Here is a 17,004-nt window from a genome sequence, read left to right on the forward strand (position 1 = left end):
AGAGCAGGTAGATACCACGAGGGAACTGAATGGATAGGACTTCATCTGAAAGAGATGACCTTAAAATCCTTAAGATTCTGGACTCATATGTATAGTTTCTGACATGGTGGCTTAAATATACTTTTTGCCCTTGCTCTTTCAAGTATCTGAACCTTTACTTTGGATTGATTTTTGTTTAATTTTAAAAATATACTGACCAAGTGTTTATACCTGTAGTCCCAGCACTTTGGGAGGATCTCTTGAGCCTAGGAGTTTGAGAGCAGTCTGGGCAATATAGAAAGACACTCCATCTCTTAAAAAAAAAAATAATTGTTTTTAATTAGCCAGTCATGGTGGTGCGCTTCTGTAGTCTGAGCTACCTGGGAGGCTGAGGTAGGAGGATCACTTGAGCCTGGAAGGTCAAAGCTGCAGTCAGTGCACTGCATGCTAGTCTGGGCAACAGAGTGAGACCCTATCTCAAAAGAATTGTGTGTGTGCCGGGTGTTTATGCACACACGTGCATATGTATATATGTCACATACATTATGAAGAAAACAGAAAATAACCTCATCCAGAAGAAACCTCACTTCTAAGGTGTAGAAGGTCCTTTTCTGAAATGATGCCTGCCGCCCCTTTGAAGGGAAGTCTAGGCATGCATGTGCAGACTGCATCAACCCAGAGGGTTTGAAAGGCTAATGAGAGCACTTTTGTTGATTACTTACTTCCAAGTGTAGGAAAGTAAATGCTACTAGGAAAATGTGTGAGGTTTCGTAACTACCTGTAGGGTGTCAGGTGAGTAAACCATGCTTCCTTTTAAAACTCTCACCTCCTTCCCTATACAGACTTTTTGTCGATGGTTAGAAAATTCCTTAAAAGGTTTGCCAAAGGAGACAACTGTGGGAGCCGTCACAGTGACACACAAACAACTTACAGACTTCCACAAGCAAGTCACTAGGTGAGTGACACTGGGGGGTTCTTATGTGCCCTTGGGAATTTACACTTTATAGTCTATTTAACCTCGAATTGCACAAATTGACATTGGAAGCCAATCTAGTGGGAGAATATCACCATACTGTGTATGTATGTACATATATATTTTCCATATGTACTAACTGGTATAAGTTATAAAAGAAGTTCAGGAAAGTACTTAGTAGGACTCAATGTTTTTGAGATCATACAGATTTTAATGATAAGTGGAGGCACTATTTCTCCCAAAGGAAAAATGCACTGTGCAGCTCACTCCCTGTCAGGAGATCTGTCTGTATTTCCCAAGTCCTTCTGAGTTTTTATCCACATTCAGGGGTCACGAATGTAGGTACCTAAATAAGGCAAAGCATTGGTTGTAAAACACTGGAAGTGATGTGTAGACTACAGTGAATTGGAGAATGTTCACCATGCCTGAAGATAGATTCTAATTTCAAAGAAGTTGTGTAGTCCAAACAAAACATCTGTCTGGGATACATTAGGTCCATGAGGCACTTACAATCTCTGGATTACAGCTTAAAATGTAAAGTGGGTGTGTTTTATTACTGTGAACATATAAACATTTTTAATATAGTTACATAGTCCTCCTGAATATTGTTTATAGCCATAAAAGTGTTACTTAATATACTTATAATGCCTGTATTAGTAGGCATTTAGATTATTTTTCGGTTTTTTAGTATTGCAGATAATGTCAAAAATAGAGCCTTTTCCTTCTTTTGAATATTTTCCTTTAAAAGTAATCACCAAAGCCAAGGTTATGAGACTTATGGTGTTAATATTAATGATAGCAACTTACGTTGGATTTTATAGCTATGTGTTTTCTTGCCCTGATGCTCTTTTTATATCTAGAGTCTTTAAGAGTTTTGACTAAATTTTAGGCAATGGCTTATAATCATGCAGTGTGGAAAGATACATAAGTCAAAGAAGGAACATTACAGCAAGGTTAGAAGTAGTGAAAAAAACTTGAAATATTCTAATTGCCCACCAATAAAGAAATGTTAAATAATTAACAATATGCTTATACTAGTAAATAGTTCCAAAGATGAACAAGGAAGAAGAAATATGTGATAATACAGAAAAATATACAGGATAAATTGTTGAGGTTAAAATAGTAGTATCTTATAACCTAACTTGAGCTTTTAAAATAATTTTTAAAATTTCTAATTGTGATAAAAATACACATGATATGAAATTTACAGTATTAACCACTTTTATAAATGTGTAGTTCAGTAAAGTATATATTCATGTTGTTGTATAACCACTCTCAAGAACTTTTTCATCTCGTAAAACTGAAACTATACCCATTAAGCAACAATTCTCCTGTCTCCCCATCTCCTGGCAATTACCTTCCTACTTACTGTTTGAGTCTGACTACTCTAGATACCTCATATAAGTGAGATCATACAGATTGTCTTTTTGTGACTAGCTTACCTCACTTAGCATAATGTCCTCAGAGTTTATCTGTGTTTTAAGGCTAAATATTATTCCATTGTATGTATGTACCACATTTTATTTATCCTTTCATCTGTTGTTGGCCATTTGGGTTGCTTCTACCTCTTAGCTGTTGTAAGCCTGCTGCTGTAAACACAGGTATACGCATATCTCTTTCAGCTCCCGCTTTCAATTCTTTTGGATACCCAGAGGTGGAACTGCTGGATCATATTTAATCTTTAATTTTTTGAAAAACCACCACATTGTTTTCCATAGCAGCTGCACCAGTTTACGTTCCCACTAGCAGTGCACAAAGTTCCAGTTTCTCCACTCCTCGCCAACACTTGTTATTTCCTGGGTTTTTGAGAGTAGCCATCGTAGCACTTCACACCAAGTATGAAGTGATACCTCAATGCAGTTTTGGTTTGCAGTTCTCTAATGATTAGTGATGTTGAGCATTTTTTCATATGCGTATTGGCCATTTGTCTATCCTCTTGGAGAAACATCTATTCAAGTGCTTTGACCATTTAAAAACTGGGTTTCTTTTGTTGTTGAGTTGCAGGAGTTCCTTTTATATTTGGGATATTAATTTCTTATCAGGTACATGATTTGCAGATATGTTCTTCCATTCTTTGGGTTGCCTTTTCATTCTGTTGATTGTGTCTCTTGATGCATAGAAGTTTTTAATTTTGATGTAGCCTAGTTTATCTGTTTTTGCTTTTGATGTCTGTTTGGTGTCATACCTAGGAAGTCATTGCCAGATTTAATGTCATAAACTTTTCCCCCTAGGTTTTCTTGTAAGAGTTTTACAGTTTTAGGTCTTATGTCAGGTCTTTGATCCATTTTGAGTTAATTTTTGTATGTGATGTTAGGTAAGGGTCCAGCCTCTTTCTTTTGCATGTGGATATCCAGTTTTCCCAGCACCATTTGTTGAAAACACTGTCTTTTCTGCACTGAATGGTTTTGGCATCCATGTTGAAAATCATTTGACAATATACAGGAGAATTTATTAATAGGCTCTCTGTTCTTTTTTATGATGTATTTCTTTATGTCAATACCATGCTGTTTTGTATTACTGTGGCTTTGTATTAAGTTTTAGAATCAGGAATTTGAGGCCTATAATGTTCTTTTTAAAGATTATTTTGGCTACTTGGGGATCCTTGAAATTCCATATGAATTTTAGGGTAGATTTTTCTGTACAAGAGGTTGGTTGTTGGGATTTTGATGGGGATTGTATTGAATCTACAGATTGCTTTGAGTAGTATTGAAATTGTAAGCATATTAAATCTCCAAATCAACAAATACAGTATATTGTTCCACTTATTGGTGTCTTTAATTTTGTAGTTTTCAGTGTGTAAGTTTTTCACTTCCTTAGTTAAATGTTTACATAAGTATTTTTAATGCTATTTTAAATGAACCAACTTACACTTTAAAGATCTGTTTATTGTAAATTAGACACACACAGAGGCTACTTTATGCACAGTAAGTTTTTGGAAAGATATATAAGTGAGGCTAGGAAGGGAAGGAGGCTTTTACTTTTCATAACTTTCTGTACTATGTGCACTTTTTTATGAGTATAAATTATACTTTTATGGGTAAAATCAGACTTAGAAGGGAAAGAAAATAAACTTTAAGCAGTGGTATAAGAGCTAGTTGTCTTTTCTCAGAATTGATTTCTTAATGTCACTTTCCAAAATAGTTTACTTTCTCGTCTTCTGGAATGTCTCCAACAATTTTGTTAATGTTACAATCCCAAACTGTGGAATGCTATTATTTTATAGTTTACTAAGTGGCTTAAGTAGTAAGCCTAGTATGCCCCAGAAATAACTTACTTTTAGCCATAAATCAAGTGACGTGCATGACTGAAAAACAACATGTGACCACCTTCATGACACATTTTGCCAGAAGTGGGGATTTCCACTCTACTGGGTAGGCATATATTGACTGGGGCGACCTTAAAAAGTCATTTGGTTGCTTTTACTATGACTCTTCTCAGTAGAAATAGTATTCTGTCTACAAGGTATCTCAGGGGAAAGAAGTATAGTAGTTGCTTCTCTCTGCCTGTTTTGCATTATTCCATTTAGTGCTGGTTACAGTATAAGGGCAGGATCTCATATTGGCTCTAATTTTCCTAGAGCAAATGGGAACCTAGGGGAAACCCTCTAGAGATGGGGTTTGGAGTCAAGTATGTTGGTTTGAATCTTGCCATATACCCTATTACTTCGAGCTTCAGTTTATTTATCAAGTGAAATTAGGTTAGTACTACCAGTCTCATAAGATTATTATGAGATACCAAATGGAAATCTGAAGACCTTGCACACAGTATGTGATCAGTGAATGTTAATTCCTTTCTCCTTGGAGGAGAAACTGCTGAAATGTCATTAGGTACTTGCAAAACTAGCTGGGGCATGTCATTCCTGCTGACTCTAAGACAGCCACCCACATGTTCTGGAATCCCACACATTCTAGAATAAGTCTCTGTCAACCCCTCATTCCCTCAGTAGGACTAAAAAATGACAGATAAAATATTATCGTAAAACTGAAATCGAGGTCATAGATATCCTTTTCTAATTTAAAAATCTTGGGGCAAGGAAAAAGAGACCTAAGTAAAGCAGTACTATGAAAAAAAAAAAATCTGTGATCTTTGCCCTGTGATATGGGAAAATAAGGTACACCACTAATATGACCTACTTGATCTTTCATTGCTAAACAAGTTTTGCAGCTCTTCCTATAGCAGGTTGTAACATGGTGGTGGGAATGAACAGAAGTAGGAGCTAATGTTGAGGTATTAGAAAAGGACTTGAGATTGCTCATCTCCTCTTAGTAATTCTCTTCCTCTAGAATGCCCATAGCCCTTGAACTTTCTGTCCCATGCATGATTCAGTCTCCCTTTTGATTTTAAGGTCCTGTAACACCTGCCTCAACATGCCACTTTGTTTGCCATTCTGGCAGAGAGGGTGAACTGGTTCAGTTTCATTTCAGCGAGTCCAAGCCTGCTTTTCACATGGGACTGGTAATTAATTCCCTAGCTTTTTTAGTTGGTCAACTTGAAGAAAGCTGGGACTTTCATTCTAAAATAACATTCTTGCTTTCCAAATGTCAATGAGCCCATCATTAACTAAGAGTAATTGGGACTAGCAGAAACCCTGCCATCATTTCCATTTCTCTGTCTTGGTCTTTATTCTGTGACTACTTATCACTTGCCCAGGGATCTTCAAAGCCAAAAGATATTGAACATGGGAAGCACTGAGACTGGAATTAGAGGCCAGTAAGGGGTTGAATCCCTAGTCAAGTCATCAGTCTCATTATTTTCTGTTACCTACCAGGTCGTCAGATCAAAAGGATCTCATTTCTCAGAACTCCCCTAGTAATCTTATGGGGCTTGAGAAATACTGACCATAAAAGCTTTCAGAAATATGGTGGAAGGATAGGAATTTAGGGGCTAGAAGCCTGAATATAGAATCTAAAAACTACTGGCAGTTGAAAAATAAATAAAAAACTAAGAAATATCAAATGTCAGAAGGACTGAAACAGAAAATACAGTCATGTGTCACTTAATGATGGCGATATGTTCTGAGAAATGTGTCATTAGGTGATTTCGTTGTTGTGCAAACATCATAGACTATACTTCTACAAACCTAGATGGTATGGCCTACCACACACCTAGTCTATATAGTGTAGCCTATTGCTCCTAGGCTACAAACCTGTATAGCAGGTTACTGTACTGAATACTGGTAGGCAGTTATAACACAATGGTAGGAATTTGTGTATCCAGACATATCTAAACATAGAAAAGGTACAGCAAAAATACAATATAAAAGAGGGAAAAAAAGGGTATACCTGTATGAGGGCACTTACCATGAATGGAGCTTGTAGGACTAGAAGTTGCTCTAGGTGAGTAAGTGGTGAGTAAATAGTGGGCCTAGGGCATTACCGTATACTACTGTAGACTTTTTATAGATACGATATACTTAGGCTACACTAAATTTATTAAGAAATATTTTTTCATCAATAATAAATTAACCCTTGTCCAGGTGCAGTAGCTCACGCCTCTAGTTCCAGCACTTTGGGAGGCCAAGGCGGGCAGATCACTTGTGGTCAGGAGTTTGAGACCAGCCTGGCCAACATGGTGAAACCCCATCTCTACTAAAAATTTAAAAAATTCACCAGGTATGGTGGTACGCACCTGTAATCGCAGCTACTCAGGATGCTGAGGCAGGAGAATCGCTTGAACCTAGGAGGCAGAGGTTGCATTGAGCTGAGATCATGCCACTGCTGGGCAAAAGGGTGAGATTCTATCTCATGATAATAATATATTAACCCTTGCTTATAATCCTTGCTTACTGTAACTTTTTTACTTTATAAACTAAATTTTTAAAAAAATCTTGGACTCTTTTGTAATAACACCTAACTTAAAACACAAATTGTGCAGCTCATAAAAATTTTTTTGTTTATATCTTCATAAGTTTTTTTCTCTTTAAAATTACCTTTTTTTTTTTTTGCTTTTAAACTTTTTAGTTAAAAGCTAAAACATAAACACATATTAGCCTAGACCTATACAGGGTCAGGAACATCTATATCACTGTCCTCCACCTCCATATTTTGTCCCACTTAGAAGGTCTTCAGGGGCAGTAACACAGAGGGAGCTGTCATCTCCTAGGATAACAGTGTCTTCTGGAATTCCCTCCTGACGGATCTGCCTGAGACTGTTTTACAGTTAACTTCCTTTTTTGTGTAATTTTAAAATACATAAACAAACCAGTAATATCGTTGTTTATTATCAAGTAATGTGTACCGTAGCTAATTGTATGTGTTGTTCTTTTATATGACTGGCAGTGCAGTTGGTTTGTTTATACCAGCATCACCACAAACGGGAGTAATGCGGCATGCAAGTTTTCAGCCCCATTATACTCATAGGACCACCGCGTATATGCAGTCTATCGTTGACCAGAACATCATTGTGCAGCACATGACTGCAGTTCTAACATTCAAGGAGCTTTTTATTTATTTATTTTTGGTAGACAGAGTCTTGCTCCATCGCCCAGGCTGGAGTACAGTGGTGCAATCTCAGCTCACTGCAACCTCCGCCTCCCAGGTTCAAGTGAGTCTCCAACCTCAGCCTCCCAAGTAGCTGGGATCGCAGGTGCCTACCACCATGCCCGGCTAATTTTTGAATTTTTAGTACAGGTGAGGTTTCATCATGTTGTCCTGGCTGGTCTCGAACTCTTGACCTCAGGTGATCTACCCACCTCGGCCTCCCAGTGATCTACCCACCTCGGCCTCCCAAAGTGCTGGGATTACAGGCGTGAACCACCACACCTGGCCTCAAGGAGGTTTTTGATCCATTTCTTTGGGCTTTCCACCAAGGACACTTCAATTAAACATTTGGATGAAGTGTTTGACACCAAAGCAGTTCCCCATAGGATTGGGGCAGAAGCCGAGTTGACAGTGTGGCCTGTCCCTCCTTTCACCCTATCTCACTGCAGTTCTCCCGTGCTTTCATTTTGGTTTCAATACTTTTTCTCATGTGCCACAAAGGAAGCCGTGGAGTTACCATTTCTCTTCCAAAGTCTCAGCCAGGTACAGTGGCTCACGCCAGTAATCCCAGCACTTTTGGAGGCTGAGGCAGGATGATAGTTTGAACCTAGGAGTTCGAGACCAGCCTGGGCAAAACAGTGAGACCCTGTTTCTATCTTTTTTGAAAACAAAATTTTCAAAATTTTACCTTTTGAAGAAGGGTAAAATTTAAAACATGTAAGACATTAGGGTAGCAAAAAAAAAATCTCAGTCTCCAGCACTGTCCTAAGTTTCAGGATTTTCTGTTATCCTAGTCCCTTGTAATAACATACCACATAGCAACTTCTCTTGGGTTACAGATCTTCCTCCTTCCTGTCGTTGGGAGCATGAGTGATATGGGCTGATATACCCTGGCTGCCTCCTTAATAGTCAATATTGATTTGGAAATTAAATGAGAAATGTAACACTTTAATCAAAGTTTATTAAATCCACAGAGGTAATGGCGATTCCAATAAAGCCAAAAGACCTTTACTGTTCTCAGTTTCTTTTTTCCTTTTTTGAGACAGAGTCTCACTGTGTTGCCCAGCCTGAATTGCAGTAGCACAATCACGGCTCACTGCAACCTCAGCCTCCCTGGCTCAGGCGATCCTCCTGCCTTAGCCTCTCAAGTAGCTGGGACCACAGGTGTGTGCCACCACACACAGCTACTTTTAAAATTATGTGTAGAGACGGGGTCTCCCTGTGTTGCCCCAAAGTGTTGGGTTTACAAGCATGAGCCACTACGCCTGGCCACCTGCCTCATTTTCATTACATTTTTAGGATGGAGAGAGACTAGAAGAAAGTTTCCAGAATGTTCTGTTGAATCAAGTCATGGGATCTAAGTCAAGGTTCTTCATGATGTTTCAGAACTTATAATAGGTGGGGAAATCTGGATGTAGGAACCTAAGTGGATAGCTCTATTTTCACCTTTTCTGTTGGATCACTTAAAGCAGTTCCCTCTCCTGGTGTTAACCATTATGAAGTGGAAGGTGCATTTTCATCTACATTGAATCCTAGGCTGTAGGCACTGCTGAGTTTGCTGAGCCAGAGAGAGGGCCACTGAAAGACAAGCATATTAAGAAGTACTTCCTGGCCAGGCGTGGTGGCTTATGCCTGTAAACCCAGCACTTTGGGAGGCTGAGGCAGGCGGATCACAAGATCAGGAATTTGAGACCAGCCTGGCCAACATGGCGAAACCCCATCTCTACTAAAAATACAAAAAATTAGCTGGGCGTGGTGGCAGGTGCCTGTAATCCCAACTACTCTGGAGGCTGAAGCAGGAGAATCACTTGAACCTGGGAGCTGGAGGTTGCAGTGAGCTGAGATCGAGCCATTGCACTGGGGCAACAAGAGCAAGACTCCATCTCAAAAAGAAAAAGAAGTGCTTCCTTTTCCACTGCTTTACCTTAGCCTTATGTTCATTTAGCAAAAACTGTTATGAGAACAGATACAGTAGATTGAGGCTGGCATCAACTGGTATCTTGGTGACAGTTTTGGAGGTGGGGGGCTTTTGAAAAAACAGGGTCAGATGACCATTGGGCTATTTATATCACATAGGCATCTCCTGCTTCCTCGGTCTCCCTTTCTACATGCTTTAACCCTTTCCTCTCTCCCTCCTCCTCCCACAGGAGGAAATCCTGCGCAGCCTGTTAAACTAGAAAATCAATGACTAGAAAGTCAATGAAAATCAATGACTCAGTTGCTAGACTGGCCTTTGTAAACAAAATCTATCTTTGGAAGAGAATGAGGAAACTTATGAGAGCCTTAGCAACCAAGTGTTATTGTAGTAGCCTACTTTATTGAATACTATTTTGTTCACTGCTTTACTATCATAAGCACTTGGTATATGGACTGTTTTAATCCTGTAAACAAAGTTATGAAGTAGATAATAGATGAGGAAACTGAGACAAAGATTGGCAGCTTGTTCAAGGGCACAGTGGAGCCAGGATTCAAACTCGTGCAGTTTTTGTCCACAGTCTACTCTTTGAAGACTATCAACCTTATAACTGTTGTCATATATAATAATTTTTTCCCTGAATTGCAGAAAGACCTGAAGCCAGGGTTGGTCAGGAGACTATGGAGAGAGCTCCTAGCAGAGTTGGGACGGTTCTCAGTGTGACCCAATGTTGTGGTTGTTTTTCAGCATATTCTGTCTTTCTCCTCAGTCAAAAACCAACTTACCTTTTCTTTTCTAGTGCTGAGGAATGTAAGCAAGTTTGCTGGGCCTTGCGAGACTTCACCAGGTTGTTTCGATAGCTCATACTCTTCCTGCACTGTGCCTGTCACCCAGGTGAGTGATACTAGCATTTCTACTGGTGTCAGGGATGCCTGGGAATGGGGATAGGTTTTAATGCCTATCATGGGACTGGTAGTGAGAGTCAAGGAAGGACTCAACAATTTAACTGTGGTGAACAGCTGGAATATACAGGGCCCTGATTTTCTTGGGCCAGGGCAGCCAGATAATTGTCAGTGTCTTTGTGGGACCATTTTTACCTCCATAAGAAAGTGTTGCAAAGTGCATTGAAAAATTTTCTTCCTCTTTCCTGTTACAGACACTTCTAAGATGGTAAGTGTACATGGCAACAAACAAATAAGTATTTTTAACCTGGCTACTTTGGCGAAAACAACCTCAAGTTGACTGTTACATGGGGTGCCAGTCTCGATGATCTGAATGCTAAAGTGCCAGGTTTTGATCAGGGCAGGAGGTATGAGTTGAATATTCCTTATTCAAAATACCTGGGACCAGCATTTTCATAAGTGTTTTTTGGATTTTGAATATTCTGGGATTTTGGAATATTTGCAGGATGCACACCAGTTGGGGATTCCATATCCAAAAATTCAAAATCCAAAATGCTTCAGTGCGTATTCAAAAAGTTTCAGCTGTTGAAGCATTTTGGCTATTCAGGTTAGGGATGCTTGGCCCTTACAGGAAAGGAGGAGCATCTTTGGCTCCCAGTCATCACTTTTCTCCATGTGCGTTCTGTCTCCTGATTCTGAAGCAAAGCACCAAGCTTAGCTAAAAGGAGTGGGTAGTTGAATTTGGGTGCCAGTTTCTTGACAGAGAGAAGAAAGGCAACTTTCCTCCAAGCCCAGCTTTTGATGTCTCAAGGAGAGTTTCTTCTCCCAGGAGGCAATTCTTGATGTACTCACTGGTAGTTTCTGTGATAAATGCATTCATAGGTAAAGGTGATGTTCAGCAGTGCCTTGCCACACCCAAAATCATTTCTTAACTTCAGTTGTTTTAATGAGTAATAATATCATTTGGGATCATCAGGTTTTGCATGGTGTCTGGGTTAGCTGACATGGATACACCTCATAAGGTTGCTTATGGACATCTGTAGGTGTCTGTGGTTAACTTTTATTGTGCTCTTACTGTGTGTCAGGGCACCATTTTAAGTGCTTTATATGTATTAACCAGGATAAGCCTTATCTGCTTTTCTGGGTTTGTTACTATTTTTCCTATTTTACAAAAGAGGAAATTGACATTTAACGATTTGCCTGTTACGACAGGCAAATGGTATTGGTGGAGCCAGAATTCACATGTGGATATTCTGGTACCAGAGTTCTCACTTTGAACCACTCCACTTAACACAGTATCCTTTCGGTAGCATCCCAATTGGTGTTTTGTTTTGTTGTTTTTAACTGTTGTTAGTAGGCAGAGCCTTCTTTCAAAATAAAATTGACATGAAGCCTGTGGGGTTTACAGCAGACTGAGGTGGAGCTTCCTTGGCTGCTTTGCAATGGGAAGCCTGGGCCTGCTGGCTCTTTTCCCTCCCTGACACGTCATCCCTTGTTTCCACAGCACACTCAGCATTGGAAGTGCACTGCATATGGTGTCTCCTTAAAGCAGTAGCTCCCTTGAACCCACAAGTTAAAACTTCAGATGTTTATTTTGGCTTTTTTTTCTGAGTTCTTATGGTAAAGTTCAGAATGAGGTACCTGAGGAAATATAGAAAACTCTGCCTTAAGGTTGATTTTACTAAATGCTCTGTTTTCTGGTGTGGTTATTGACTGTCTTATCTCTTTTGCCAGGAATGTCTTTTTAAATTAGAAGACAGGAAGAAAACAAAAACCAGACTGTGTCCCACAATCAGAAACCTCCGTTGTGACAGAGGGGCCTTCACCGCCACCAGGGTGTCCCTCCAGACAGGGAGAGACTCCAGCCTTCCGAGGCCATCCTGAGGAGTTCCTGTTTGGGGGTGTGAGGGAAAATCAGCACAGTTTTTAAAAAGATGGCTATGGCCTGCCCGGTGTGGTGGGAGGGGAGCTGGTTTCCTGGTGAACTTTCTAAAAGGAAAAATAATTTTAAGAAAAGAAAAAAAAAAAAGGAAAACTAAAGAGAAACCAGAACTGAAACATTCACCTGGTAGCAAATGACACATGCACACACACACATACATGCACAAGTGCCAGTGCGCACGTGCACAAGGAAAAACAAAAGGACAAGCTTTCTGTGAAACAAAATATTTACTTAGGGAGAATGTGGGGATTCAAATGAATTAATTAGCTGCAATTGGAAGAAGAGGGTCAGGGTCCTTTGTTCAGGTTTTCTATGGTTTTGTCCTCTTTTTCCTCTCCTACCCTTCCTTCTCTTTCTCTCTTCTCTCCTTTTAACGCAAGTGAGTAGAAATTTCTGCCTTCCCCAGGTGTTTCTTCCCACCTTAGAATTGTTTAGACAAGGGAGAGTAAGCAAGGAGCCTTCTCTGCTTTCTATCGTGGTCACATCAGTGATGCTCAGGACCTGCCAGGGTTAGAATTTATGGATATCTAAACCCTGACCCCATTCATTGTCTCAGTCCATTTCTAGTCCACATCAGGTTGTCCACCTTTGAAGAGCCAAAACTGGGGTAGGGTGGGGGACAGGATATAATTGTATAAATTTTTGTTTTTTAAAGTTTTTTTCTTAGCAAATTATTCACCCACAGACATGAGAGAAAAAAAAGAGGGAGGGTGTGTGGAGAAAAAAAATGTTTACAGGGCTAACAAGGGTTGATGTGTTGTTTAGTATTTTACTAAAAAGTGTGGAAATTACTTGATTTCAAGGGGAGGGTGAGGCCAAAGAGGGAAGCCCAAAACAGATCTTAATGTTTCAAAGGAGCGCAGCCCTGCACAGCCATCAGATATGAGGGCACTGTTCTGTCTGGTGTTGTAGCCATCTCGAGAACAAATCAACAGCAGCAAAAGAATAAATTTTTAAAATTTAACTAGTGTTTGTTTTTACTTTCATTCACTGCCTTGTAGCTCTGAAGTGGTACAGCTAGACTAGCTAAGGAAGCAGTCTTTGTTACCTGATAGACCTCTGGGGATGGAGTTGAAAGAGCAGACCCTGCCCTGATGCCACAAACCCTTCATACTTCAGGGAAGTGGCTCATTCTGCATCTTTTATTCTCCTAATTCACACCAAAAGTCATCACGCTTAACATTCTACCCTTTCATGTAACCTCAGTGGGAAAGATAGTTGGGTTACTCTGTCATGTTAAACAAAAGTGTGGTATGGTTTTCCTACTGTGGCCACCCAAGTAGACTGTTTACTGACCTACAGATTTATTGGTCTTTAAAAAAAAATTTTTTTTTGAAGTGTCATTAACATGATCTGCATGTGTTTAAGGTATACACTTTGATAAGCTTTGATACACACCCATGAAACCATTATCACAATCAGGGTAGTGAACATTTTATTGCCAAAAGTTTTCTTGAACCCCTCTTTGAACCTTTCCCGGTGGTCACTTGGGAACGGGGATGGCTGGGAAGAGGCAGGAAGTAATCCCTCCCTCCTTCCTCTTCCCATCCATCCCCATTCCCAGGTAACCTCTGGTTTGCTTTCTGTCACTAGATTAGTTTGCATTTTCCTGAGTTTTTAATAAATGGAATCAGTCTGTTATGGCAATTGGGTTTTGAGCTAATAACTGCAGAGCTGTATTCTAATGTGATACATGTTAATACTGACACTTCTCTGCCTTTTCTTTGCCTGCCACTGTAACTTTTTCACTCCTGGTCATAAATCCTCAAGCTATGGTAGGAATCAGTCAGTGAAACAAATCTTCCAGCATAACAGCAGTGGTACACAGGGTTTTAATCTCTAAAGAGGCAATATTAGAAGGAGAGCAAAAACTTGAGTGTTAAGAGTGATACCAGATTCCAGGGATCAGCACATTACCCCAGCCATGCCTCTCGTGTTCTGGCTAAATAATAAAACCTTTAAGTTTTATCCCCCTAGGTCCTTGAAATAACCAGTTGATTTTGCTCTCTTTAAGGAATTTGGCTTTCTTCACAGGCAGTTGTTCGGGGTACTGAAAAAAGAAACATTTGGAAGACATTACAACCCTCCCCAGCCACTGAAAAACAGCATATGGAATGCGTATCTAAAGCTCGAGCTTTGTAAACAGCCCTGTGTTATTAATGGTGTCAGAACCTCACTGCTTACGTAAGCTTTATGGATTATTTGAAAGGGCTGCTCTGAAGCTTTTGACATAGCAAGGATGCCCATCTGGATTTTAATTTTAAAAATAACTTCAGGATCAGATCCTCTGATGGAAATGCTGTGTTTCTGCATGGCGTTGTCTAGTAGAAATAGAATGAGTATCTCTCATCCATGTGGGCAGGTGAGCTAACTGCCTAGCTCATCTCCCCACAGAACTGTCTGTTTGGTGATAGGATTAGCCATGAAATGTTAATGGTGATGTGGAGCACAGGTCATCCATTGGGGCTATTTCCAGCAAGACTATGAAAACAAAGTAACTTGCAATCCTTACATTATCTGTTTGAAGACAGTTGTTATAAAGAATAATAACTGAGAATGCACGCCTAAGACATAAAGGAACTTTTGCTTTTGAATGGCATCAACATTCATGAATTTATGTAAAAGTCTACTTTGTGTGGCCCTGGTTTAAGTGTATCATAAGATGAAAGCCAAAACCAAGAGACCTTAAAAATTCAAGATTTTGCATCAAGAAATGCCTGATTTTAGGGGACAAATTACCAGCAAATAAGAACACTGCCTTTCAAGAATGCTCCTTCAGCAAAAATGGGAAAAGCTGTTGATATATTCTACTCTACAAAGACTGAAAAGGGTTGTTTTGTTTTGTTTTTGAGACGGAGTCTTGCACTGTCACCCAGGCCAGCGTGCAGTGGCACAATCTCGGTTCACTGCAACCTCCGCCTCCCAGGATCAAGAAATTCTTATGCCTCAGCCTCCTGAAAACTGGGATTACAGGTGCCCACCACCATGCCTGGCTAATTTTTGTATTTTTAATAGACATGGGGTTTCACCATGTTGGCTAGGCAGGTCTCCAACTCCTGACGTCGTGATCCACCCGCCTCATCTCATGATCTGCCCGCCTCGGCCTCCCAAAGTGCTGGGACTACAGGCGTGAGCCACCAAAAATACCTGGCCAGGGTACTTTTGCTCAAGGAAAAGCTGAATAATAGGAAGGAGTCTTAAAAGGGTACATTTAGTTGGTTATAAGGTTGAACTTGGGGATGAGGAGCTTGAAAAGGGAGAGAAACTGCTGGGGGCTAAAGGGATGTGTTCATCTCCAGGGCTGTGGGTGTCAAGATCCTGTGGGTTCCAACAAGCCCCAGCACAGGCCCCCAGAGCAGCCGAAAGCTACTACCAAGGGGAGCCCTAGCCTGGCCAGGGAGCAGTGAATTATACCACACACTGGCCTGTCTTTACCTCTGGCATTTGCTACATCTGTCACTTCTGGATAACGTTCATCCACAACTGGCTACTACAGCACAGAAATCTGAAAGTGACAGCCAGGTCTTTGATTGTTTTTCCATGTTTTATTTTTAAGAAACCAATAAATAGAAATGCAGGGAAGATTGTTGGCAGCGACTCAACGGCTAGCAGTACTGGGGAAATCAGCCCACCAGTGGTCTCATGGGGCACCTGGCCCTTCCAAACCTTCACATTTCATCTACACTTGGTTTCCCTGCTCCACCATTCATCAAGGGTTGCAAACCAAACGCCCTTAGGGACACAGAGAGCAGTGAAAGGAAGCAGGCCGGGAGAGGACCCTAATGAAGTGGGAGAACGTTCCCCACCCAGAGTTCCGGCCGATTATTACCTTCGAGGACTGTATGACAATGTTTTCATAATTGCCACTTTTTTGAAATAAGCTGGAAACCAGGTATGTGACATCTCCCATCTCCTAATCTCAAAACATGACAATTTCAGGAGGGAATAGAACTGCACAGGCCTGTGAGGAAAAAAGGTGGTGACCTTTGTAAATGATTGAAAACTAAGACTAAAGACAAAAGGAGCTGTACACAACCACTGTACTCTAGTTGGTAAAGTTTAAGAGGATGCAGGTGAACAGTTCTGAAACCACTGTACATGTGTACACACAGAACAGGGAGGATGAAGAGTAGTTTCATGATAGAGGAACCTATCACTACCTCAGTCAGACGACCAAGATCAAAAACTGATAAATCAGGTTAGTCGCATGCACACTTGGCACGATGTAGTGGAAATGATGCTTCACCTCAGTGGTCTTCCATACAAAAACCATGAAAAACAGGCAGGGCACGGTGGCTCAGGCCTGTAGTCTCAGCTTTTTGGGAGGCCACGATGGGAGGATCACTTGAGACCAGGAGTTTGAGACCAGCCTGGGCAATTTTGAGACCAGGTCTGTAAAAGAAAAGAGCCAGGTGTGTTGTGCACCTGTAGTCCCAGCTATGTGAGGGGATCCTCTGAGCCCAGGAGGTCAAGGTTGCACTATGGCACTCCAGCCTAGGCAACAGAGCGAGGCCCTATCTCTAAAAACAAATGAGTACATCAGATAAGCCCAAACTGAGGGACATGCTTTAAGAATTTACCAGTATTCCTCAAAACCATCAAGATCAACAAGAAAAGTCTAAGAAACTGTCATAGACCAGAGGAGTCTAAGGAGACGGGACAAGTGAATGTAATATGTTATCTTGGATAGGATTCTGGAACCAAAAGATATCAGAGAAAAACTAATGAAATCCAAAGAAGAGCCAGGCGCGGTGGCTCAAGCCTGTAATCCCATCACTTTGGGAGGCCGAGGCGGGTGGATCACGAGGTCAAGA

At 40.6% G+C, this 17,004-nt stretch overlaps 1 protein-coding gene across 9 annotated transcripts in view; it reads left to right on the forward strand.

The window, feature by feature from the left end:
• The window catches only part of TNPO3 (transportin 3), a 94,108-nt gene extending 80,954 nt beyond the window's left edge, over positions 1 to 13,154 (forward strand). For all 9 annotated transcript variants that reach the window (XM_078343803.1, XM_078343802.1, XM_078343806.1 and 6 more), the window contains 3 exons: positions 822 to 934; positions 10,146 to 10,240; positions 11,983 to 13,154. In XM_078343803.1, the coding sequence (XP_078199929.1) occupies positions 822 to 934; positions 10,146 to 10,206 (174 nt within the window). In that variant the 3' untranslated portion in view covers positions 10,207 to 10,240; positions 11,983 to 13,154. The remainder of the gene's footprint in view (positions 1 to 821; positions 935 to 10,145; positions 10,241 to 11,982) is intronic.
• Positions 13,155 to 17,004: the final 3,850 nt, after the last annotated feature.

Source organism: Callithrix jacchus, chromosome 11 (assembly GCF_049354715.1).
Source record: "Callithrix jacchus isolate 240 chromosome 11, calJac240_pri, whole genome shotgun sequence".
Classification (NCBI taxonomy): domain Eukaryota; kingdom Metazoa; phylum Chordata; class Mammalia; order Primates; family Cebidae; genus Callithrix; species Callithrix jacchus.